The sequence below is a fragment of the Chiloscyllium punctatum genome, chromosome 11 (assembly GCF_047496795.1).
Source record: "Chiloscyllium punctatum isolate Juve2018m chromosome 11, sChiPun1.3, whole genome shotgun sequence".
Classification (NCBI taxonomy): Eukaryota; Metazoa; Chordata; class Chondrichthyes; order Orectolobiformes; family Hemiscylliidae; genus Chiloscyllium; species Chiloscyllium punctatum.
Genome location: NC_092749.1, coordinates 35,565,825 through 35,593,344, shown reverse-complemented (window position 1 = coordinate 35,593,344; position 27,520 = coordinate 35,565,825). Strand labels below are relative to the sequence as shown.

The following is a 27,520-nucleotide window of genomic DNA, read 5'->3' as shown; positions in this document are numbered from 1 at the left end:
GGAGTCCTCTATATTGACATTTGTCACAGGACTATAACTCTTTGTAAATGTATAATTTCTTTGGTTTCATCTTTAACTTTGACCTGTTCTTCCCAATTCTCTTTGTCATTTCAAGGCACTTGCTCTGCACAATTTCCTGCAGTTCACACATTAACTGTTCTTTAGACATTCCTTGGATTCATTCAGACATTACTTCTTTCAAATTCTGTATTCTGCAGTAATAGCCAAACCTATTAAAGATGTGTTCATCCTCATTTTGATGTTGTTAATCGTTAATCCTTCCACTGAATTGACACCTGTTTCTGTTTCTGGATCATTTCCAAATCGTGTAATCGTTAGATCTTCTGTTCTTTGTGTCATTGTGCAAAATCTTGTGTTAGATGCTAACTGAACAAAATGATTGTTCCCTCTGAATGCTTCAAAGGCAGAAGATATCAAATCCATTCGGACCTCAATTGCCAAGAACCAACATGCACGTGAACTAGTTGTTTGTCGATATCAGAGCACCTTTATTATAATCCAGTAATTTTAAATGCTAGTATAGATTGCAGAATTCCAAATTTGAATTTGATCAATTTTTTCATAACAAATAAATGATTGCAATTGTGTTCAACTGACATAATGTTCTCTTCCTCTGCTGTAAATACTGACAATCAATCACCATTTAGCGTTTCCACCATTCTTTATTTTAATTGATGAGATTATTCTCATGCATATTTGAGGAACCCATATTTACTTCTGACCACCTGTTCCCTAATGTGACTGTAAATCATCTTCAGGTGCTTTAATATTTCTTAGAAAATTGTATTTCATAGCAATTCAATGTCACTCATGCATTCAAGGAAGGATTTTTTGCTAACATTGTCTTGTGAAACTAAATTATCTTGGGGTTCAACATCTGTATGAAGGTTTTATCTTTTTGAAAAATGTCAATTTTATATTTCAGTTGTAAAATACAGATTTAGCCAATTTTGACTTTATTTTGTCATCCACATTTTATGTCTGTTCAGAGACTGTAAAGCTCAAAAGTAAATATTATGAATTGTATCGCATGTCTCAGCCTAGACACTGTACATCAGACAAAGAAAATATGAAAGCTTGTTGCTTCCAGCTCTTTGTTATTTAATTTAACTGTCATTTCTTCCCATACCTGCTTTTCACCACTGTTAGTTGAAGGCACATCTGTTCCAATGCTTGTCAGAATTATAAAATGTGAAAAAAAAAGCAGCACTTAGCCTTGAACATTTGATAAATCTTTTTTTTTGAAAAAACTCATCATGAAATATATTAAATGGGAAGAAATAGCTTACAAAGAATCAGAAAAAATGTTGGTCTCTGCTGTTCAAACTACTAGATGTTCAACCAAAATTCTGCTTTTTAAATAACATTTTTATTATTATTGTGACAACAGCCAAGAACAAAATCGCCTGTCATGGATAGATATTTGACCAGAGATGGAAGTGTCAGTTAAGTAGAGTAGAGCTGGAAGCAATGAATGTTAAATGTTGTCTTCAGGTTGATGTGCAGAATCTGTTTAGCAATGCAATGCATTTGGAAAAATGGTATTTAAACCAATATTGGCATTGCTGTCTTGACTTGTTGCATTGATCATGTGCAATGTTTCCTCACCTACCTGTTGATTTGTATGCCACTGACAATCTTTAGAATCCCACTTATTTGGGAATCAATATATTTGCATCTGATTATACTTTCATGAACTGCATTTTTATAATGAACGGATTTTAATATTTCCAAACTTTGGGGTTATTTTGCAGCAAGTTGTTACTGGTTTATTATTCTTTTGTGTAATATGATAATGGTCATTGATGAAGCAGCTGAAATCTTTTAGGCTGCATGTTACATTTAACATACTCAAGAAAACGCAGGAAAACCTGTTTGAAAATGTATTTTGCCTTTCATAACCTAGTTGTTTGGTCCAAGAATATCATTCTAGTTGAGTCTAGTGGTCTACCTCAATATGTTCTTGCACCTTGGTCTTCCAAATTAAGTCTTCGCTTTGGAGAGTGCTTAAGTTCTGAGGTGTTGAATTGGGGGCAGTTCACCTGCTTACTTTCTCATGTAAAGGAAGCTAAGAAATGACATATATTGAGGGATAGAAAGTATTACATTTTTTATGTCAGAATACCTGCAGATTTTCTTTATAATTGAAAGAAATGAGTTGGACAGAATTGTCTGAAGTTTGGACTGCGTAGCCTGCTTGATTTAAGTGCATTATTTGTGACATGGTTGTCACAAGGCCTATTTAATGTGTTAATAGCAGTTATGCTTTCAAGAGAAATGCCATTTACTGGATGCATTTTGCTGTTGTACTAGGACCTGGCTTGTGACATAATTTTCAACCTGAATTTGCTCAGATTACTGCTTCCCAACATTTGTTTTGCTTGTATGTGAATGGTAATAACCTGGAATTTGCTGCTTGTAGAATGATGTATATAGAAACAATCAATTTCTGAAGGAAATTGGATGAGCACTTGAAGAAAATAAACTTGTAAGCAGTCGGGGCCAAGTAGAGGAGTGGGGCTTATTTTTCAAGGGCAAACTGGTATGGACTCGATAAGTCAAATGGCTGTCTCGTGTGCCAAAAATGACTCAATGATTCTGTTCTTCAGATTTGTTTTTTTCCCATTTACAATCCTAAATTTGGAAAGGGGTAACAGTACAGAGTATTTTTCACCATGTGCTAATTGCATGGAAATTTTACTTAGTCATCCATACATTTTGAAGAAATTGCAATGACAGCAATGAATGAACTAAATATTTTGAAAATAATTTAGAATTAGGATAACTAAAATGTTCAATTTTGACAAAACAAGTATTTGTGTAGCTTATTGAGTGTTTATTAACAAGTTGCTGAAATTGCCAGCCTTGGTGAAGATTTGATTTCTGTTTAGGTGCGTTATTCAGGGTCATTGGGATCAGCTGAGATGAATGGAATGTATAAATTCAAGTATTAGAATGAAATGAGCTGATTTGTGATACAAATTGCATCAAGCATGCATTAGAATTAAATGTAAGGTAGGTATAGCTCGCTCAGCGTCCTTACAATCTTACCAATTTGGTGCAGGTGTAATTTAGCAATTTTCATAAACCTGGTCTAATGTGTTTGTCAAAAAACTGACTTAATCTAAGAAAGGTTTAAATAGCCCAAGTATCATGAAAAGAATTGTGTACATGGTAATGTTATGGTTGAACTACTTCATAACCAGTATATTGTGCACAAATACCATACAGTGCTCATTGAAATGATTTTTAACAAGTCAGTAAAATTATAGCTCTGGAAACTACAGTGAAATTAATAAATTTTATTTCACAGGTTCTACACATGAAGTAATTTTTCTCTTTCCAGGAGGGAGGATTGATGCTTTGAATAAGGGCATTTCAGTTTGGAGATGTTTTTCTTCCAAGCACTGCAGTTTCAATTCATATTCTGGTTTGTTGCATGTCCTAATGTTACTGTAGAAATAATTTGTGTGCATTATGAAGTTTTCTGGATTTTTTTTTGTTTCCAAGGTCTTAAATAAAATTCAATTGACTGGCTTCTGTTTTGAATGAGCTTTGAGTCTGTGAAAAGGTCTATTTTTTTAATTCCCTCTTAGACAGTGATTAGTCATCCTGCATCTGTTCTGTAGTTGTAGTTATGAGCGTCATTATCGACAGAGGTTACTGACTTAATTGTTTGTGTACTGCTAATTAGCAGCAGTTTTTCATTAGACGGAGAAGTTCTTTGCAAATAAACTGTCACGTCATTACTTTTAGATTAAGTGGAAACATTGAGTGACAGCTGAGTGAATGTAACTGCAGCTGACAATTTTTTTTAACATGATATAAACCACCTTCTTTAGCAAATAAGATCTGCCTCGGAATTTCAAGATTCTGGCTGCTGATGTAAATTATGAGGGAACTTGAACATAATTGATCTTTTCAATGGCAAAACAAGAATGAAACACTGATCTACATATATATGTAAAAGTATTTTTCAGCTAAAGAGCAGAGGCCATAAAGCAGAACTTGAATGCATAAATTGCATGATAGTGCAATGCAATTTTTGTAACCATGAGGAGCGTGCAGACCTCAAGATATAAAAAGATTGAATTGTTTGAATCCAGAGCACACCAGCCTAAATAGCCATTTGGGTTTCAATCAATACCAAAACATCTGTTGTTGCTATATAAAGTAATCCAGGTTCACAGCTTAAAATTGGTGGTATATTTATGTAGATAGGTCATTAGTAAGTATTGCCTTAGTGGCCCTCCTTTACTAATTTGACAAGTAATCTTTCAAGTACAAAATACTCTGCAAGCATGTGCTCATTTACCTTACCGTTTTTACTGTTCCATTTCCTGCCCACACAAAATATAGTAATGCATAAATGCAAAAATAAATATGAAGTTGTTCTGGGGCAAAATAGGAAAAAAGTGTTGTGACTTTAATTTAGAGTGACTTAGCCCCACATAGACATTTGTGCTCAAAGGGAAATCACTTTGGATTATCAGCAGTGTAGCGCACTGCATAAAATATTGAAGGCTACTTTACTTTCTAAAGGTGGCACTTCAGGCTAGAAGAGCTTTAAGCAAATTTTACATTTACAAATAACTGACAGAGGTAGCTGATGAGCTGTGAACAGCATATGCTGCCTTACTTCAAGATGTCGTATAAGCTGACAAGTCCATTTCTAATAACAGAATTGTTACATTTGCTTCTGATGTGATTTAAGAGGAAGGAGAGCTGTAAAGTTTTGTTGTGTTTGAAGTCATCTTTCCAGTTAAATTGAAAATAGCATTTAAAATTGAAGGCAGCTTTAATTGTTCTGCATATTTTTGAATTGCGATTGTTTTTCTCTCTTGTCACTGAGTAATACGGAGTTAGAGGTGAAATATGTAAGAGGGCTTGATTCTGAGCTGAGACAATAGATAAAGCAGACATTTTATATACTGCTAATTCTCAGAAAATTTGTTTCAAAGCTGGTTCAGATTGGGCAGTGGCAGTTAAAGTGTCTTTTAAATTCTCTTGACCTGTTGATTTACAATTTCGTTTGAAATTGGGTACCTGACCATTCTGAATAAAAACATTCATTCAGCTCAATAAAAGGTATTCTTGCCCAAAAAGAAACAGGGTGCTTAGGAAAATGTAAAGGTATTATTAACCCAAACTGTTCATTTTTTAATATTTGTATACTATATAATTTGAGATTGGCACTCCTGATCTGCAAATGTTTCCAAGGTCAGAAATTAGAGCTGAAACATTATTACGGCCATCAAAACTCCTCCATCTAAATGTATTTTTCCCACTTGATAGCCTAGTACCTTATCCAAATGTTGCTTTTGTTAACCTTTGGTTTAACTTGCATGACAAACTCAAAGCCAGATCTACGAACTGATTACTTGCAATGAGAAACACAGCATTTCTGATCTTGCTGCTTGTTTGAACCTGTGACACCATGTTCTTCTACTATGATTTAGTTGAGATTATGGTCCAGATTTACCTATTTTATTGTGTTTATTGTCTTGATTGTCTGAGTTTCACTCTGCTTTCTTTCGAGACTTTCATCGTCAAATTCAAAGATCAGTCCTTTAAAACTGCAGATTAATGTTGTGGGTCTCTGGCCTTTGGCATTTTATGTAGAACTGGGCATAGCATTCATGGCAAGTCTTGATAGCAGTGCTTTAACAGTTTGAGAGTGGCATCCATTAACTTGATCTTGACTGTACTGACTAGAAAGTTTTTTTTTAAGTATTGCTGCAAATAATGGATTTCCTAAGTTACATTTATACGATGTCTTTTAACTTTGTCTTTAACTTTGTTAGGTTTAGATGAAACATTGGACTACAGTCTGTATCTTCACTTAGGGGAGGTATAGCAACCCATGGTGTTTTTCCAGTAAGACACATAAAGGTCTCGGTGACCTGGTTGATATTTATCTCTCAACCGGCATCACTAATCTAGATTGTACCTTGTTTGTGGGACCTTGCATAATACAGCACTTCATTTCACTTTTGAAATGTTGCTGAACTTTTTCATCCAGCACTTATAAAGACAAATTAGAAACAGCCCAAATTTGAGATGTGTTAAACTCGGGACAAAAGCATGTTGATTGGTGAGCAAGTTAACACTGGCTGAGGCATTGCCTTGGTGGAGGTTTTGTCGAATTACAGGCTCCCCAGCCTCCCAGCTAATAGAAAAAACGTCCAGGATTTTTAACAGATTTCACATATTTGTTTGCAGAGACTAGATCCCTGTGTCTGAATGTATGACACTACTTGCAATTGTCAGTAGATTATCAAAAATGTATTGGTAATTTGACTGTTAGTATGCCTGGGTTGTTCAGTATATGCTGCCAGTTGCAAAATTGTGCCTAACAATTGATGTTCTGTTTTGATTTTGTAAGCGTGGATTATTATGAACAACTGAAGAAGCAAATTGTTTGATTCAATCAATCAGTTGCTTAGATGTGCATCACACTTTTACTGAACTTTATTTGTAACATTTCCTTATTAAGTGGTATGCAAAATATCTTTTGGGTTGATGGCAGCATCCTGTTCATGGAAAATACCACTCATGTGGCCACTGCATTGTAGCAATATGAAGCAGCTTATTTAAATGTTCAAATGTTTGGGGATGTTTTATCAATTTTTAAACAGTCACAGCAAGTATTTGTGCATTTGTCCTAATGAGTGTAAAATGAAAATATTCAATATGCAGCACTATTCAAATACTGTGCACCAAGTCATTTTCCAAGTACTTCATGGCTTTGAAAACATTTTATAATTGTTTTCATTTGAAATTTTTCTGTCCTATTTGGTCGCATTTTGTGTTGGCTTGCATTCAGTTTCATTTGTTAACATTTTGTCCATTGACATTTTAATTCATTTTAATTTTTTTTTATGCGATCTGGGCATTGCTGGGGAGGTAATCTTTTGTTGGACATGATTACTTGAGGACTATTGAGATATGTTGAAGATACTTTTTATGTAATTCATTTTGTCAGCACATGGCTAATTTATCAAGTTATTGATGCCTTCAAATTTGGTGATGTATGTCAAATTTGTCAGTTTTCTTTGCAATTGTTAGTCACGATTGGTAGCATCCAAATTCTTATAAATTTTTATGCTCACCATTTGGAGGTGGACAACTACCCGATTGTATGTTCACCATGCTTAAACCCCTTCATTCTAAATAGAAATCAAGCCTTGCAACAATGCATTCATGTCTATTTGAAGTGGAACTGAAGGTTTCAAATTTGGTTTGAACTTTTCCATTAAAACTCCCACTGTTGTGTTGCAAGTAAAGTAATTTGTGAAAATTATGGGTGATGGACTTGAATATTTCGAAGGAGGTAGAGAATAAAATTATTAAATAAGCCCCAATCAGATGTATTAACAGCTAATATTTCGATTTACAAATGGCTATTAATTTTCAGGGATCGTAGAAGTACTGAAGGTCATGCAGAATCTAGGAGTAGAACCTGATGTAGAGACCTACGCAAATTATGTACAGTCGGCATTTGACAGCATTGAGACAGCTCGTATCCAGCTTGAGGTTTGTATTAACAGTATCTCTTAATCAGCAATAACTTGCATCTTATGTAACCTCCTTAGGGAAGTTAAAATATCCTGAGGCAAGTTCACTTCATATAAGCTTGCTTCCACTAAAATTGTAAATTGTTAGTGACTGTCTAAAGAAACAAGGATGACATTAGAAAATGTCTTTGTATCAAGTGGTTAGTAACGGAAATGCCTGAGTGTGGTGGAGGCAGGTGCAATCATGGTTTTCAAAATTAATTTGATGTTTACGTGAAGATTTTAAAAAAGGTTGCTTGGTCACTAGGGAAAAGACAGGAGTGGAATTCACTTTGTACTTCTGACAGAGAACTGTTATAAGTGGAATGAGTTGAAAGGCACTATAACCATTCTGTGATTTATATGATAGAACCAAAGAACAATTAGAGCACAGACAGAACCAATTCAGGTCTGAATTTGTCTGCACTGGTTGAATAAACGAGTCACTCATTCCGATCTTTCCAGTACCTTGTCTGTAGCCTTGTCGCTTACATTCCCTCAGGTGCAAATCCAAGTTCCTATTTAATGAGTTCAGGGTTTCCGCCTCAACTCCCAAATGTGGGCAGTGAATTCCAGATGTCCACTACCCTCTGGGGGGGAAAAAAACTAATCCTGATGTTTCTAGTCCTTCCAACAATCACCTTATCTGTGCTTCCTCTAAATGATCTCTCCACTAGGGGAAACCATCTCTGTCCACTTTTTTCAGCCCTTCATTAATTTGCATCCCTCCATTTAATTGCTCCCCAGACTCCTTTGAAAGCAAAGCATCCATAGCCTTTCCAATCTTTTGCTCATACCTTTGCAAGCCTGGTAATATTTTTGGTAAATCTGTGTTCTCGAGAGCAATTATGTCCTTCCTGTATTGTGGTGGTCAGAACCGTACTCCAAGCTCCAGCTGAGGCTTCACCTGAGGCTTGTATAATTCCAGCATCACATCCTGCTTTTCTTTTATTGAATAGCTCTCCCAATAAAGAAGAGAATCCCCATATGCTTTCTTTAATACCTTATATATCCTGCCACCTTCCGGAACCTGTGGACATGAAGGACTCTAGTTGATTGCTTTCTTCTCCCCTTCTCAGTCCCCTCCCTATTGGTTATTCCGTGTTTGTTTGTCCATTCCAAATGCGTAACCACTCGCTGTCCTAGGTTGAATTCCATTTGCCAATTTCTGCTCATTCAAGCAAACTGTTGATATGTTGCCGCAGTTGACAATTTTGGTCTGGAAATTCCTGAATTATGCCTCCTGCATTAAAGTCTAAGTAATTAATACATACTATAAACAGCAAAGGACCTGAAACTGTGACCTGTATAATACTACTAGTAACAAGTCTTGATTCACAAAAATGTTGGTGAACCATTATTCACAAATCAGCTCTCTGTATAATCTATAAATATATCAATAACTCGGCTAAATGACAGGATACAATTAGTTTCTCACAATCTAACTTGCCTACAGAAATATGGCAGTTGAATTGACTAAGATTATAAATTAGTAACATATATGGAATATTTTGATCTATCATCAGGGAGTGCTTCTGAATCATTCTTTTTCATTTCATTCATTAACTTGATGTGCAGCTGTTTGTCTGAATTCGATTGTATTAAACAGTTAAAATTTGAATTAAAAAAAACAAAGATTGGGTCTATTAAGTTGCATTGCTGGTACTAAATGCATGTAACCGTATAAAGAATGTGTTTTGGAATTGTTGGGTTGATACTCAAAACACCAGCTTTGGCATATTAGCAAGACTTTTAAATGAGTGCCTCTTGCATAACAGAAATTTGGTTAATTAATTAGTTGAAGTCGATGTTGTCAGCTAAAGAATGGGAAATGTGGAGACATGATGGATGCTTTATTTATGAAGGAAAATGGATGTCTGGTCAACACAGTTGGATTTTATGCCTCTGAACTCAGAACTGAAGCTTTAAATGGACATTTGGACAAGGTTTATTCAATGTGTAAGTATTATAACATTCTGCATGATCTGTATTTTACCAGATGGGATTTTAAAAATTATTAAACAATTTGTGGTATGTTGATCTTGCTTTTCATTTTAAAAAGGCTTGATCTTAAACACAACATCAAAAATTTCCTTAAAGCTGCTTTTGTTTAGCAGGGATTTCTTCTGCAGATTTGAGGAAATGCAGCTTCAAAAATTTTATCATAAAATGTAAATACAAAGCAAGAAATAATGTAAGAATTGGTATACCTGATATGTTATGAATGTTATCAATTTTTTGAAAAGTACTGAATTATACAAAAACTGATATTTTTTGATGTAATGTTAAATAAGCTTAATTCTATCGATATAAGTTATCGATCTTACATATATAGCATCTATTACCAGTTGCTACAAATTTCTAACTTTCTGCTGGGCTGAAAATGCGACTTCTGTCCTTATCATCTGATCATCATCAGTATATTGGTATCGTTGAAAACAACGAATAGAGTATTATTCTATGGTGGTGGTGCTGCTGCTGTTTCACTTTGTAATATTCTAAATTCACAATATATATTTTTCTCTTCGTAGTATCATTACCAGAAAACCCAGCAGTGGATTTGAGCAGTTTCAGGGGCAGTCTTATTTTGGGATTCAAAAGGTAAGTTCATAACATTTTCAAAAAAATGAATATGAATCATTTAGGAGCCCAGTTAATACTGTATATTATGAATATAATTGATCCAGCATGTACAATACCATACTCCAATGAAGCACAAATATTTGTGTTTATTTTTTTAACGTTTGGTCATTCAAATATTCAAAATAATAAATATGCTTCAACCTGTGACATTATTGCATTTTTTGTTTTCTATAGCAACATGAAACATGTTACTGACAAAATAGATCAATCAAGCCTTCCTTCAACCTCTTGAATCTTTCCAATCTGTTCAATCACAAATACATATCTTGTCCACATGTGTGTATTCTTATTGTATATGCTACCAACAAACTAACTTTGAATCAGACAATATTGTGCTTGATAGCATTCTTGCAAAATCGACTTTATCTCCTGTAAAACAGGCTTTGAATAACCCATGCCAGAGATAGGTACTAATGAAGTTGAATGCCTGTTCGGGTTAATTGAGCAACAACTTGCTGACAATCTAACTGAGTGAAACATCCCTGCCACAAATGCGAGTAAGGGAGCTTAAGAGTGCTCTGAAAGAAAAATAAGAGTCAACTTAAACATTGGGTGGTATCCTGAAGATCTGAAGAAAAGGCCCAGGGGTAGCTTCTTTGGAATCATCCAGTGTGGTGGTGTGGGTTGTAAGAGGGCCATTGCCTGAGATGATATGGCTGTATTCAAGTAACCTATTGTGTCACCCTATTGAGTTGAACAATGGAGAGATGTTGGAGGTGGATGGGTTATTTGCTCTACCAAAAGACTGCAGAGAGTTCAAGGACTGATGATATATCATGTCTGAGGTGATAGAAAAAAAGGAGAATCAAAGGATGACAAAAATAGGAGTGGATTCGAGATTGAGGGGAATAGAAGCTTAGCAAAGGACTGGCAAATTTGCAAAAACAGATGGCTGGATTAGAGAAACATTTGAAAAATGACACAACAGGGATTAATCCCAGCTATGTAACATCTATTTTGAAAGCTGAACTTTTTTTTATTGTAAAAGCATTCTCTTAACGTGGTAGGTGAATTAGATCTTTAGGAGAGCGACCAGGAATGAGAGAGCTACATCAGCCTGGGGCATTCAGTTCAATTGTACGTGCTCCAGACGACATAAGTTTAATCTGTGTATATTTCGAACTTGAAAGTGTGGTGCTGGAAAAGCACAGCAGGTCAGGCAGCATCCGAGGAGCAGGAGAATCAACATCTATTTCTGACAAAAGGTTTATGCCCAAAATATTGATTCTCCTGCTCCTCTGACCTGCTGTGCTTGTCCAGCACCACACTCTTGGCTCTGATCTGCAGCATCTGCAGTCCCCTCTTTCTCCTTGTATATTCGGAACTACCTGGCAAATTTTATCAGTCAGGAATTACACAAAATAATGGCAATGACCTGGCTTCCACAGCTCTCTGTGGCAATGAATTCGACAAATTCACTACTCTCTGGGAAAGAAGTTTCTTCTAATCACTGTTCTAAAGGGTCTTCCCTTTACCCACTGCCACTTCCCTTTAAAGTGAAAACATACTATGCTTATGTCAGATTTAGGAGATTGTGAAAAATAGTTAAAACTAAGGTTTGCAGTTTTTTTTACAAATGAGCTATAATTGGCTGCACTGTCATCTTAAATGCAATGCTCAATGTAACAAGCATTTTAATTAATCAGCAAAACTTTGCCTTTGCAAATATATCTTTAATAGTTTTGTGCTGCAGTGCGTTGGCTGCATTAAAGCATATGCCTTTTTGTTTGAATACTAAGCGTTCCCATTTAATTTTAGAGCAGGGGCACAGATTGGAAATGTGTGACTTATTCGCATTTGCATTTCAGAGGATTAAAAAACAAATTTAACATAAATAAAGAACACGCATACTTGCAATTATTAAGTAACGGTTCTGTCTCATGGGTATTAAAGGTTTTTGTTTCAAGTGCATACTTACAAAAGGACTTTGAAGGATGTGAATTTGCACTCACTTCTGTTTTGCTGCAAAACTGCATTGCGATCAAATTTTACCTTTGGTTAAATTCAAAATTGATTGAATGAAAATGGTAAGGAACAATTAAGTGGTATTTGGAAATATGGTAACCGATATTAACTTGAGCAGTTTGAGCTCAACTGGTTAGTGTCTTAGAGGCAGACCACAGGAGCACAAATTAGGCCATTTAGGCTGATAGGTTTTTCACCCCCATTCCCCTGCTTTCATCCTGTAACCTTTGATCCCCTTGACAAACAAGAACTTATCTATCTCAGTCTTAAATATACTCAATGTCCTGGCTTCCACAGCCCTCTGTGGCAATGAATTCCACAGACTCACTACTCTCTGGGAAAGAAGTTTCTTCTAATCACTGTTCTAAAGGGTCTTCTGTTTACTCTGAGGCTGTGCCCTCAAATCCTTGTCTCTCCTGTCAATGAAAATCGTCCCAACGTCCACTCTGCCCAAACCGTCCGGTGTTCTGTAAGTTTCAATCAGATCTCCCCTCGTCCTCCTAAACTTCAAGTATAGTCCCTGAGTCCTCAAACATTTTTCATGTGTTAACCTTTCATTCCTGGGATAATTCTCGTGAACCTCCTCTGGACCCGCTCCAGGGCCAATGCATCCTTCTTAAGGTATGGGGCCCAAAGTTGTTCTGCAGCACAGTAAAAGGCCCATCTGTGCTAGTTAAACATAGCCGCCTAACTATTCTAATTCCATTTTCCAGCACTTAACCCATGGCATTGTATGCCTTGGCATCGGAAGTCTGCATCTGAATACTACTAAAATGTTATGAGGGTTTCTGCCTGTACGATCCTTACAGGCACTGAGTTTCAGATTCCCACCACCTGGGTTAGAGTCATGGAGTCATAGAGATGTACAACATGGGAACAGACCCTTCGGTCCAACCCGTCCATGCTAACCAGAGATCCCAACCCAATCTAGTCCCGCCTGCCAGCACCTGGCCCATATCCCTCCAAACCGTTCCTACTCATATACCCATCCAAGTCCCTCTTAATTGTTGCAATTGTACCAGCCTCCACCACTTCCTCTGGCAGCTCATTCCATACACGTACCACCCTCTGCGTGAAAAAGTTGCTGCTTAGGTCTCTTTTATATCTTTCCCCTCTCACCCTAAACCTATGCCCTCTAGTTCTGGACTCCACGACCCCAGGGAAAAGACATTTCCTATTTACCCTATCCATGCCCCTCATAATTTTGTAAATCTCTATAAGGTCACCCATCACCTCCAATGCTCTAGGGAAAACAGTCCCAGCGTGATCAGCCTCTCCCTGTAGCTCCAATCCTCCAACCCTGGCAACATCATTGTAAATCTTTTCTGAACCCTTTCATGTTTTACAACATCTTTCCAATTTTTCTTGACATCTCCTCTAAACTCCCCACCCCTTATTTTAAATCTATGGCCTCTGGTCATTTAATACTCTGTGAAAGGGTAATATTCCTTCCTGTCTATGCCCCTCACAATTTCATACATCTCAATGATGTTCCTCTCAGTTGCCTCTCCTCCAAGCGAAAGAACCCATCTATGCAAACCTAAACCTTATAGGTAATATCGTGGTAAATTTACTCACCATCGTCTCTAGTTGCATCACATCCCTCCCATAATGTGGATTCCAGAACTGTGCACGCTCTGGGCGTATCCAACGTTTTTATGCAGTCCTAGTATAACCTTCCTGCTCTGAAAGTCTGCCTTGGCTAATAAAAGCAAGTCTTCCATGTACCACCTTAACCCATACGACCTTCATAGATTGGTGAACATGCACACCAAAGTCCTGCTGATCTTGTGTGCTTCCCAGGGTCCTACTGTTCATCAGGTGTTCACTTGCCTTACTTACCTTGCCCAATTTGGAGTATTGTGCATAGTTTTGGGCCCCATATCTCAAGAAGGATGTATTGCTTCTGGAATATGTTCAGAGGAGGTTCACAAGAATAGTCCCAGGAATGAAAAGCTTAAAATATGAGAAATGTTTTGAGGACTCTGGGTTTATACTCAGTGGAATTTGGAAGCATGAGGGGTATCTAACTGAAAGATACTGAATGGTCTAGACAGATATTGAAAAGATGTTTCCATTGGTCGGAGAGACTAGAACCGGAGGGCATAGCTTTAGAGTAAAGGGAAGACCATTTAGAATGGAGCCAAGGAGAAACTTTTCAGCCAGAGAGTTGTGAATCTATGAAATTCATTGCCACAGTAGGCTGTGGAGGCCAGGTCATTGAGTATATTTAAGACTGAAATAGGTTCTTGAGTGTCAAGGGTTACCGGGAGAAAGTGGGAGAATGGGGTTGAGAAACCTATCAGCCATGATTGAATGGTAGAGCAGACTCAGTGGCCTAATTTCTGCTCCTATGTCTTGTGGTCTAACGTGCACCATCTCACATTTACCAGATTGAATTCCATTTGTTACTGATTAACCTTTGTGACCAGCTTGACAATATCCTCCTGAGATATAAAGATTTCCTCACATTACACCACCCAACCAGCTTTTGTCTCATCAGAGAACTTACTGATCAGCCCTTCTGCATTGAAGTCTAAATCATTTACATGTTCCACAAGCAGCAGGGATGCCAACACTGATCTGTGTAGAATCATGCTTTCCTTGACACATGCTTACAGTCACAAACAGTCCTTGACTATCACTTTCTGCTTCCTGCCATGAGCCAATTTTGGATCCAAGTAACCAAATTTTCTTAGGTCGTGAGGAGCCCAATGGATCCATGTGGGTCATATCAAAAGCCTTGCTGAAGCCCACATTGACAAATTGTCAAATGCATTGTCCTCCTCTGCACACCTGGTCAACTGGCTGGCAAAAGTCCACAACATGAACCTGCACTCTAATGACAGATTAACAAATAACTAAAATTGTAAAGCTGCCGATGAGGCAATTGGAATTTTTTGAAAAAGCCATTTTAATTATTTAGATTATGGGAATGGCAGAGGGTCATCGAACCTGGGCAGTCCTAGTCCATGCTGTGTTGTAGTTGCATTACCGATTTGTTACTGTCATTGTCCATCCTGCTTCTAGCCTGTACCATAAAGCTCTTATTCATGTTACTGCTAATTTTCCCTTTAATACATGACCAAAAGCACAAAATGAACCACACAGTTTTAAAGGCAAGCTTTTTTGTATTTTTTTGATGATTAAAATCCAACTAAAATGTTGATTTTGATGCAGTACTTCGTGAAATTTGCCATGTTGTTGAAAATGTAATTGGACATTTTGTTTCAGGACTTCTAAAGCTGTTTGGTAGTTCTGCTCTTCGTGGTCCTCTGTAGTGTTTGTTGAGATAAATATAATTGAAATATAATTCTTTATGTTTTGCTGCCCTCTGCAGGTCTGAAGATTTTGATTTTCTTGCCAAGGTATGTGCTGGGAAATAAATAAATTCACTTGGCTGTAATGACTTATCAGAAGTATGAATATAAATGACTTAATTTAATCATTCAATTATGCTAGAATTTTGATAGGCATAAAACTTTAAACTTTCTGTGTTTAAAACTTGCTCCATCTTTTAATAAATCATTGATTTACTGCTAGGTTGAAATGTTGAATTTGTATGAATACTTAACCTATCAAATTCCTTTGCAATTAATTTAAAACTGATACGCATTTAAAGGTACACTGACTATTCATGTTTCTTAAAACTTAAAACATATTTGGTGCTTTAGTATCAGGATGGCTAAATACAATTTTGTGATAAAAGCATGTGTGTCATTGGGAGATAGTCTCATATTTTGTTCAGTTTTATTTCCGAAAGAAAGTCAGCTATTGAGTGGACGCTGTACTGTCCAGCATTTTACAGATGAAAAACCACAATATAGTGTTGATTAATACCTTTGTAGAAAAGTGCTTTGTTATTTAGAAAATACAATTTCAAACACTGCTTATTCTTGTGCACTACTTCCACCTACAATATATTATTATTTTGTTTTTTCAGATAACGGAATTGTTGTACAAAGATGAGCGTTATTGCCAGAATTCTCCAGGACCGACTGGTAGTGTTTCAATTTCCTTGATTGTAACTTGCCCACAAATCCGTTCTACCTAATGATGGGGCTTGAGAGATGACAGGAGTACACTGATTGCGTTTTTTTAAAGTGAAAAATTTAAAGTGTGTAGTCAGAAAACCTTTCAGTATCTTTATGTTTTATGTGAGTTTTTTTATTAATCTAAAACTTAAAATGCTTTTTGTATTTGTAGCTTTTGATCATCTTAATTTTAACTAAGAAATTTATGGATTTACTGAGAAACAACATGCTTGTGCCAAATATTGATGTTGCAGTTATGTCATTGGACATGTGTTGGTGAACATTCGTGGGATTTCTACATTTAACTTCTATTTAGCTTCCTTCATTTCAGTTGTTTGCTGTATATGCTGCTGAGCAACACTATCCACATGCCTCATTGATGATTGTTGCCATCTCAGATACAGAATCCTGAGCCCTGACAAACGATTTGTGGTAGATTAGTCTTGATAATGCAACAATCTCAATAATTTTGTGGCTCGATTATCTTGTTTCTCTTCCCTCTTTCTTACAGAAGCTGTTGGCTATTTTCTTTATAATTTGATTGACAGCATGAGTGACTCTGAGGTGCAGGCCAAGGAGGAGCATTTGAGACAATACTTCCATCAGTTGAACAAGATGGTACAATTTCATTTTAGCTGCATAATGCATGTCATGTTTGACATGTATCTATTATACTTAGAACTGCTGCTTTTAAGTACACTAGGATCTCATTTACTGACATGGTTATAGTTGAAGAAGCAAATTACATTTCAAATAATTCCAGTTAGAGAATTTCCAGCTATTTCCTTCAGTAACAGTTAATTTTAAATGTTTTTTTTCAGGATGTAGTAATTCCAGCAAATATCTACAGAGGAATTCGAAATTTGTTGGACGCTTATCACATTCCTGAGTTAATTAAGGTGATTTGCATTTGTCATTTATCTTGTATAAAGATATTTTTCTGCATGGAAATTACTGTATTATTGTGTCATAATATTGTAACGTTTAAAGTACTGTATCTTTTCAAACTTTTATAGAGGGTTATTTAGGAAGGCCATACTTGAAAGAGGACTCAGTCTTCATTTAATGTCATGGATTGTTACCGGCTGGGAAGAGGCTCTTTGGCCCATCATGTCCATGTCAGTCATTAAGCACCAGTTTTTTACTTTTTTTACCACTTGGTCTATAGCACTGGATGGTATGGCATTTCAAGTGTTTATTGGAATACCAGTAAAGTTTTGTGATGGTTCCTGCCTCTATAGCCCATTTAGGCAGTGAGTTCCACATACACGCACTTCTCTGGGTGAAAAAAAAATTCCTAGAAAGTTCCTGCCCCTTAACTGAGTAAAAGCTTCTTCCTTTCTACCCTATTTATGCCCCTCACCTCAGTATTCCCTACTCTAAAGAAAATATTCCAACCTGTCTAATCTATCTTCCTTGCAAAAATACCTCAGCCAACCTTCTGGTGAATCTCCCTGCATTTTCTCAAGTGCAGTTTCTATAGGAGCGGCACAGTGGCTCAGTGGTTAGCACTGTTGCCTCACAGCACCAGAGACCCAGGTTTGATTCCAGCCTTGGGTGACTGTCTGTGTGAAGTTTGCACATTCTCCCCGTTTCTGCGTGGGTTTCCTCCGGGTACTCTGGTTTCCTCCCAGTCCAAAGATGTGCAGGTCAGGTGAATTGGCCATGCTAAATTGCCCATAGTGTTAGGTGTATTAGTCCGAGGGAAATGGGTCTGTGTGGGTTACTCTCTGGAGGGTCGGTATGGATTTGTAGGGCCGGAGGGCCTGTTTCTACACTGTCAGGAATCTAATCTAAAAAAATCTAGTCTAAAGTAGTGTGGCAACCAGAATTGCACGCAGTACTCCAGCTGTGACCTAACTGATATCACTCAGGTTCTGAGCTCATTTGCTGTGCAGTGAACACAGACGGGTGTATGATTTTTAAAAAAATCCATAACTCTTATCCATGATTACTTTTTAAGATGGCATGCATGGAAATAGGTAACAGAGGTTACCTGTCACCCTTAAATCCACAGAAATTGCACTGTCTTTAAGATGAAGCAAGAAAATGGAAATAACCCAGTTGTTGCATTTTTAACACCAATGAATCTACTTTGCATGTGTTTTTGCACAGAATATGTTCCTGTATTACTTCTGTTGTGTAGAATGTGGTTCATACATTTGACATGGGTCCATCTTGAAAGGCACTCAGCTTGTGTAAATAATGTAATAGTGTTTTTTTTGTGTACAGAGCAAATCAGCTTTTAAATCCCAAATCAACCCAACCTGACAACCGAAGGTTATTAACCCGCCTAAACTAATGCCTATGTCACTCTGCATTTGTAAAGATAGATATCTTGACCAGACTCTGTAATTAGACCTGACATAGTAACACTTTTTTCAACGATGAGATCTTTGAAAATAATATTTCTCCTGATAATGTGTATAGCATATTTACCAGGTATGTTGCAGATCAGAACATTTTGTAGTTCTTCCATGTACGTCCAGCACTGTGCCTCATCTGAAACTTAACCAAATGTTTTAAGCATAGATTCTGAAGTTGAGCATTTTTGCCTCCATTTCATGTATTCAGTATCCAATCAGCATTGACTCAAACATCTCTGGATCAGTAACTGGGCTTCTTTTTGTGTTTCCTCTTTGAATGTGAGAGAATGGAATTAACAGTAGTGCCTGAAAAATGAGATTTTTCTTGTATTTCTTTTGACTTGTGGATTTTATTTGTTTAGGAGAGGCAGGTGAGTTGGTGATGAACTGAAGTGAAATTAGACTGCAGGCTTAAGCAATTTCTTCCTTTGTTCTTCTGTTACAGGAGCGCGTCCACAAATAAAGATGCCTGAGCATTTTAAGAAATTTGAATCCAGATTTTTTATCTTTTAATTTATTGAATCTCTATCTCCAGCACTTTCTAACCCACAGGGAAAGTGAATGAGAAGCGTTGAATGCTTCATTTTCTAAATTCAAGAATTGTTGTTTTTCAGGATGTCATTGTTTTAGTTGATGAACAGGATAAGCTGTCTGCTGCTGACCTGCCAAAAGTGAGTACAAAGTTCATATTGAAGCTTTGAAAACAATGTTTTCATATGAAAACTGAAGCATGGCCTAATTAATCTGTTAGTCTAATTTAACAATGAAGCTAATTTATTCATGCAAACTGCAGTCTTACTGAAGTAGTTGATTAACCAGCCTTAGAAGCCTTGTGTTATCTTTTTTTCATTTGGTTGGGTACATTCAACAAAGTATTTGTCTCTGCATTTATGTGTATTTTCATTATCCTCCAGCTCAATCTGCTGTGATAGCTGAATCTTGTCAGATTTATGCCAGAGGTGTTTAATAGACCGCTGCAGAAAATTACCAGTGTGTAAAGGTGTAACAGTCTCTCCTTGAAACCAGAAATGCAGCAGGCATTTTTAAAGTCAGGAACTGAACAAACTGGAATAACTGGCACATGGTGTTGGATATCTTGATAGATTTTAGAGAATATACATTACTGCTGTCATAAGGATTTGCTGTTGTTTGTTTCAAAGCAAGCAATTTTTAATTTACTAGGCAATGTAAAGGTGTGAATAGATATATATTTTGGTTTCTTGGCCCATTAAGTTAAAATCCAGATATTACAGTAAGAAGAGAGTTTACATGTTACAATAGCAACTGAGATTTATATTGCCCCTTCTTCTTAATAATGATCCCAAGGTGCTCAAACAAAAAATGATGCTTAGTCACATCTGGTAGATCAAATGACCAAGATTAATGAGTTACAATTTAGAATCTTTCAAGAAGGATAGCAAAATGAAGAGAGGAAGAGGTGAAGGGAGGCTAGTCCCAAGCTAAAGGCCTCTGCAATGGAAGGTGTGGCCGCCAATACAAACAAATGAGTTCAGAGAAGACGTAGGCCATTTGGCCCCTGTGTTTACTCTGCCATTTAATGTATTTTGCTGCTTTAAAAATATTCAAAGACTCTGTTTCCACTGTATTTTGAGGAAGAGAGTTTCAAAGATACGTGACTCAGAAAAAACATTCACCTCAGCTGTCTTAAATAGTCGATTCCTTATTTTTAACTATGTTTAAATATAAATTAGGAGCAGGAGAAAGCCATGCAGTCCCTTAAACGAGCTCTGACATTCGGTAAGATATTGGTTTTTGTTAATGAATTTATAGGATATGGCAATCCATTAAGTAGGCCAGCATTTAGTGCCCATAAGAAGATTGTAGTGAGCTGTTGTCTTAAACTACTGTAAGTCGTTAGGTGTAGGTAAACCACAATGCCATTAGAGAGGGAGTTCTTGGGTTTTGATCCAGTGACACTTATAGGATGGCAATATATTTCCAAGTCTGGGTGGTGGATGGCCTTTTGGAGGGGGAGGGGGGGAAGAATGGCTGTCACATGGAAGTGGTCGTGTTCCCGTATACCTGTTACCTTTGTCCTTCTAGATGGTAGAGGTCATTGATTTGAGAGATAACTGTCTAAGGAGCCTTATAGATGGTATGCACTGTTGCTGCTCAGTATCTGGTGGTGAAGAGGATGAATGATTGTGGATGCGTTGCCAGTCAAGTGGGCTGCTTTGTCATGGATGACATCAGTGTTGCTTGAGCAACACGTATTCTATTACAGTCTTGACATGTGCCTTTTTGCTGGTGAACAGGTTTTGGGGAATCAGTAGGTGTGAGGTACTGACTACTTTTTGATTGTAACCTCAAATCTTCATTCTGTCTGATAACCTCACACCCTCATGCCTAACAAGAATTTGTGCCTTAAAAAAAAATCAGGACTCTGCTTCCCCAATCTTTTTAGAAAGACTGCTCCAAAGAAATTTGATAACCCCTTTCTCTAGATTGTCTATACATCCACACTGTCAAGACTTCTAAGGATCCTGTAAGTTTCAATCAAGTGACCGCTTACCTCTCCATATACAAGCCTAGCCTAATTGGCCATTCCACATAATAGTACAGCAAACCTACTTTGAACTGTTTCTGATGCATTTACATGCATCATTAAATAAGGAGACTGATATTGTACACAATACTTCAGATGTGGTCTCTCAAAGTATGAACTCCTACTTTTGTATAACTTAATGACCAGTTTTTGTATCATCAGCAAGTATAGCTACTACACTGCCAATTCCTCCTTCAAAGTCAGTTATATGAGGTCCCAGCACTGATCCCTGCGGCCCACCACTCATTGCTGTTTGCCAACCAGAAAGTTAGCTTTTTATGTTGACTTTGTTTCCTATCAGCCAGGATATCCGCCATAATGCCAGTATATTACCCGATACACCCATGAGCTATTATTTTCTGTAATAACCTTCGATGTGACATCTTAGCGAGTACAACACACCCACAGATTCCCCTTTATCTGTAGCATGTTATTTCTTTGAAGAACTCCACTACATTGGTTAAATTGGCTTCTCTTTCAGAAAAACATGTTGACTGCCTGATTACCTTGTCCAGTGTTTCCAAGTGTCCTGCTATAATATCTTTAATAATAGCTACTAACCTTTTCCCGTTGACGGATAAAAATAGTTTTCGACATTCTGTCCCTGTTCCTTTTGCATAAACGCTATTGTTATTTTCCAGTGTAATGCATCTTTTTTGCAGATCTAGAGAATACTTTTCTAACAATACAATCAACTGTCACACTTTCCACTTCAAAAATGCATGAATGAAATCCATCAGGACTTGTCAAACGTAGCTCAAAAATTTATTCAGTCCTGCTTTCCTGCTTATTGTAATTTGTTTGAGCTCCTCTCTGTCTTTTTCTATTTCCTGATTACAAGTTGTTTCTGGTAGGTAAAGTTGTCATAGGATCAAAGGGCTGCTGAGTTATGAGAAAGTGAGAGATGACTGGTGGTGGTTTAACCTGAGGGGTGTGACAGCTTGGGAAGGGACGAATTTGAGAAGATGTGATCTTCTTGATGATCTCCGCTGATATGGGAATTGAATCCACACTGTTGGCATCACTCTGTATCACAAACCAGCCATCCCACCAACTGAGCTGACCTCTATATGAAGACTGATGCAACATTGCTATTCAAATTATCTTCTAACTGCTCTATTTTTATTAATGTTTACCCAGATTCATTTTATAAGCACTTTATAAAAAACAAAATATTCTTCAAAGTTCTTGCTTGCTATTTTTTGTATTTTTAGGTAGTTTTCTCATGCTCTACTGTGCTGTAATTTTGCCCTGATATGTATTTTAATCATCTTTGCTGATCTTTATTTTCTGGTTCAGTCTTATGGCCTGCAACTTGTCTTGGCATAATTATATGCTTTATGCTTACGTTTGATATACTATCTTTGACTTTTTTTAGTTAACTTGGATGGTGAGTTCCATCCCACCTCTTTAGAATGCGTCTGTTCTGAAATATTCCAGTACATGTCTGTTGTCTATCCCTTAAACTAATTTGTGCTTTTGTTTTAACTCACACTCCTTTTATGTCACAATAATTGCCTTATTTAGATTTCAGGTACTGGTCTTGGATTCACTCTTCTCACCCTCAAACCAAATATAAAATTCAGTCCTATTACAATCACTGCACCTAGGTGCACCTTCACTGTGAGATTATTAATTAATCCCTTCTCATTGCACAATTTCAGGTCTAGCATAGCCTGTCGTCTTTTTGCAACTAGAATGTGCTATGCTAAAAAAAACTACCCTAAAGACATTCTGTGACCTGCTCATCTAGTCGACCTTTATCCTGCTGTTTTTCTCAGCTCCATATGTAGACTAAAATTACTCCATGCTTATTGCAATACCTTTTTGGCAAGCTCCTATTATTGCTTCCTTTTCACTCTGTCCTACTATGTGGTTACAGGTCGGGAGCCTGTACAACTCTCCCACAGTGACTTCTTGCCTTTCATTTCTAATCGAAGTGCTTTTGCATCTTTTAAGGCCATCTCTCTCTATTGTACTAATATCGTGATTAATTAATAAAGCTGTCCTTCCACTTTTTCCTGTCCTTCCTACATGTCCTGTATGCTTCGGTGTTAAGGTCCCAATTCATGTCATCCTGCAGTTACATCTCTGTAATAACTATTCAGTTGTGCTTACTTAATTCTGTTAGTGCTGTTAGTTCATATGTTTTGTTTCAATGCTACCTGCATCATTTCTTTAGTTTTGTATTGTTATTTTTTTTTTATCTTTCTCCTTGCATTGATTTATTCTTAGATTTATACTCTAGCTCTTTCTGTTATCATTTACTTATTATATTACTATTTTTTTACCATATTACAATATTACTATTTTTCTCTAACTACTGTCCTCTACTCTTATTTCACACATCCTTCTAATTTTGATTTTTAGTTTGAAATCTCTCAACTTCCCTAGTTGTTATTTTTCAGGATCCTGATCCCGGCATAATTCAGGTATAGACTTTCTGAATGGTATTGATCTGCTTTCTACAGTACTGGTGGTAGTGTCCACATGCCTGAATGCACTTCTCTCACAAAGGTTTTTGAGCCAATAATGCAGTAGTTGAAACGAAGGATGCTGAAGTGACCCGAATAGGCATATTTTGGAGGATTGTTGCAAACTAGAGGAAATTACAAGGTTGAGAAGGATGCAGCCATAGAGGAGTTTTGAAGCAATGATGACAATTTAAAATCAAGAATTTGCTTGACCAGAAGCCACTGTACGTCAGCAAGGGTGGGAGTACAGTTAAATGAGACTTGATGCAAGTTAAGCTTCTGTACTTGTCCATTTGCAAGTCAATTTGTACGCAAGTTGGGACACAGTAAAAGACAAAACAAAATAGCCATTTGTAAGTGCAAGGAAACGTTCATATTTCATATTGTAAATCAAGGAGCCCCTATAGTTAAATGTTAAGATATTGAATTCGTGAAAAATAGTTTCAGCAGCAGAGGAGCTGAGACAAGAATTGATTATGAAAGTCAACACAGACCAAAGGACCATAACCTCCTCTCTCATTGGAGAGGGGTGACTGATGGTGAATTTAACTGAGGTTCACCATGCCTCAGGTGAGGGCCAAGTTGTGAATGTGGGATCTTCGTGGTGACCTTCATCAATATCGGAATTGAATCAATATGAGACATTTAGGAAGGACAGGAAAAAGTAGCTTTGTTAATTAATGACGATATTAGTACATTAAAGAGGGATGGCCTAATATGCCTAATATCACCATCCAGCCAGCTAGCTGAGCTAATCAATTCCACAAGAACTAAGGATGTTAATGAGCTAAGGACCAGGTTCACATCATGTGGCCACTATAGCCTTGAGGGGTCAAAGTGCAGCATACTGGCTTAATAAATAACTTGCCGTTACAGAGCAAATGATCAGTTTGGCTGTTAGGTAAACCTGTTTTTGATGTGGAAATAAATAGAGTCTACCCTACTAATCAGTCCAGTAACAAAGGCAACAAGTAATATTAAAGAATGGAATATGATAGGAAACCTCCTCACATTCTACCCCAGCAACCTCCGCATACATTGCATCATCCTCCGCCACCTGCAAACCCCGAACACCTTATCTTCACCATGGACATCCAGTCCCTCTACACATTTATCCACCATGATGAAGGCCTCCATGCCTTCCATTTGTTCTTCTCACACCGATGTAACCAGTACCTTTCCACTGACACCCTCATCAGCCTGACTGAACTGGTCCTCACCCTCAACAACTTCTCCTTCCAATCCTCTCATTTCCTTCAAACCAAAGGGGTAGCTATGGGCACCTGTATGGGCCCCAGCTCTGCCTGCCTCTTTGGGTATATGGAACAGTCTACACTCCATGGCTACACTGGCACCATTCCCTACCTTTTCCTACGCTACATCGATGACCGTATCGGTGCTACCTCGTGCTCCCACGAGGTTGAACAATTCATGAATTTCATAAACATCTTCCACTCTGACCTCAAATTCACCATCTTGGACATCACCTGCCCATTTCTTGGACCTCTCCACCTCCATCGACTAAACAAACATGGACATTTACTACAAACCCACCAACTCCCACAGCTATCTGGACTACACCTCCTCCTGGACTACACCAACTTCTTGTGAAGATATCATCCTTTATTCCCAATTCCTCCACCTCCGCTGCATCACCTCCCAGGAGGGCCACTTCTACCTTAGAACATCCCAGGTGGCTTCTTCCTTCAAAGATTGCAATTTCCTCTCCCACACAGTCAACGATGTCCTCCAGTGCATTAACAGTTCAAATTATTTCCTGTTATCTAAATGGCTATTTTTTTTCCATTTCTAAGTCAGTAACAAATAAAATTTTTATTTGTCAGGGGTCAGAGGAGAAAATTGCTGCCCTGGAAGCAAGGTTGGCAGAACTAAAAATGGACAATAAACCTATTGGAGAGACGGTGAAGCAACTAATCCTATTGCTTTGTGGAGCTGAGGTATTGTATATAGAATAATATCATGTGTTCTTTGTGTGAAGGTGTGTCAGTAGTTCATTGTCTACTGTTGCTTCATCATGAGCTATCTTAGCAGTTTTTGTCCATGGTGAGTTGTCATTACTTTTAATTCTCAGGGGCAGGGTTAGGTAGCAGGTCCATAGTCTGTCTTCATTTAGAATGGGAACCAAACTTGTAATCTTGGTGTTATTCTGAACGTCACACTAGTAAACAGAACTAGACAACCCATATAAAAGAATAACCTTTTGAAATGTTACTGAGCAGAGTTCTCAATTTACAAAATTTTTTCTCATTGAATTATAATGCTGGAAGAGGATTTCCACTCCTTTACAACACCCAATTGACCAGAAGCATTCTGTTTGTCAGAAATTTTCAGCACCACTCCCCCTTCTATGAAATGTTAAGAAATGTCCTTGGCCAAGCATTACAGTTTCAGAATGCAAGTGCGTGTCCGGAAGCACAGCAGCCTCATAGATATGATGAGTGCCAGGGATGCCATTCTCTCTGTGGATGCCCAATGAGTAGAGAGATGTATCAGGAATAGTGCATACAGGTTGTAGTTGGAAGCATTGTTCTGCAAACTGCTTATTCTGACTACATGTGAACGAGAGGCTCTGGGAAGGTAACCTCAAGTAACAAATTTGAATTTTAAAGAATGCTTCCTTGCAAGTTTCTGCTGAGTTTCCAAATTAAGAGCAGGAGTAGACCATTCAACCCTCCTGGCTTGTTCTGCCATTCAGTAACATTGTGGCAGATTTTGATTTTGGCCTTAACTCCATATTCCCACCCATTCCTGATAACCTTTTGTTAGTCAAGAATCTATTAAACTCTACCTCAACACAATTCAGTGTCCTGCTTTCCATAGGTAAAGGGAGTTTCAAAGATTCATGATCCTCTGAGAGGAAAAAGTCCTTAACCATAAATGGAAGACCCCCTCAGCGATCTAATTGGCACTTAACAGAATTCATGTAGGACGGTTACAAAAGCTTGGCAGGTGAGGGAAAGGCAAGATTTCTAGTGACAGTAAACACAGTCTGAGTTTATGGTACAAGCCATCTAGTTTTGAGAAGGGGAGTTTCTTTGTGATGAATCTTGGAAATCTCTACCCCAAATGGCTGTGGAAGCTCAGTCATTGAGTATGGTTATGACTTTAACAGGAGGAATACACTGGTAATGAAAATCCACTACAAGAGCTGTGCCATGAATGCAAATATTTTAATTCAGTCGCCAGAATGGCCAAATTGTTTCCCTTTATTACTGTTATCCAGAACAAAAGAGTCTTTCACAAGGTTCCTTTGATTTCTAAAGTAAATTTGAGATGTGTTTTTAATCAGTAAAGGAATTAAGAGTTACGGATAAGGCAGGAGAGTCGAGTTAAGGATTATCAAGTTAGTCATGATCTTGTGGAATTGCAGAATAGACTTGATGGGCTAAATGGCTCTGTTTAGTTGAAATGGGCTTTTTACAAAAGCAAAAGTGAAAAAAGATCCTGGTGACTAAAGGATTTGCGATAACATGGGATGGTTTAATGTGGTTCCTCAAATTTCCTGTCAAAGACATGAAAATACTTGTGCTGCAGAGTCAGTATCAAATTCGGCAGTTAGTCAGTTAGACTTGAGCCTTTGATTCGAGATAATCGTTTTTCTTTAAGTGTCAATGAAGTAAAGATACTTCAGATAACTGGAACTTTTTCAGGTTCCCAGAAATACTTCAGTAAGAGATCTATGCAGCTTTTTCCTCTGCAGAGTTTCTTCTTACTACTTCAGTATAGAGAGATATTTTCAACTGTAGTCTTTTGACATTTTCCCCTCCAGTGGCACACTAGAAAGACAGAAGGGTCCAGCAGAATATTCATAGGCAACCCTTCAACACAAGTCCTATCTCTTGTAAACCAAGTTTGGCTAGCACTTAAAACCATA

At 37.4% G+C, this 27,520-nt stretch overlaps 1 protein-coding gene across 1 annotated transcript in view; it reads left to right on the top strand.

The window, feature by feature from the left end:
• The window catches only part of lrpprc (leucine-rich pentatricopeptide repeat containing), a 136,898-nt gene that overhangs the window by 46,653 nt on the left and 62,725 nt on the right, over positions 1 to 27,520 (top strand). The window contains exons 12-20 of the mRNA XM_072580618.1: positions 7,439 to 7,557; positions 9,443 to 9,536; positions 10,109 to 10,178; positions 15,526 to 15,553; positions 16,129 to 16,186; positions 16,731 to 16,837; positions 17,041 to 17,118; positions 19,200 to 19,256; positions 25,470 to 25,583. Of these exons, the coding sequence (XP_072436719.1) occupies positions 7,439 to 7,557; positions 9,443 to 9,536; positions 10,109 to 10,178; positions 15,526 to 15,553; positions 16,129 to 16,186; positions 16,731 to 16,837; positions 17,041 to 17,118; positions 19,200 to 19,256; positions 25,470 to 25,583 (725 nt within the window). The remainder of the gene's footprint in view (positions 1 to 7,438; positions 7,558 to 9,442; positions 9,537 to 10,108; positions 10,179 to 15,525; positions 15,554 to 16,128; positions 16,187 to 16,730; positions 16,838 to 17,040; positions 17,119 to 19,199; positions 19,257 to 25,469; positions 25,584 to 27,520) is intronic.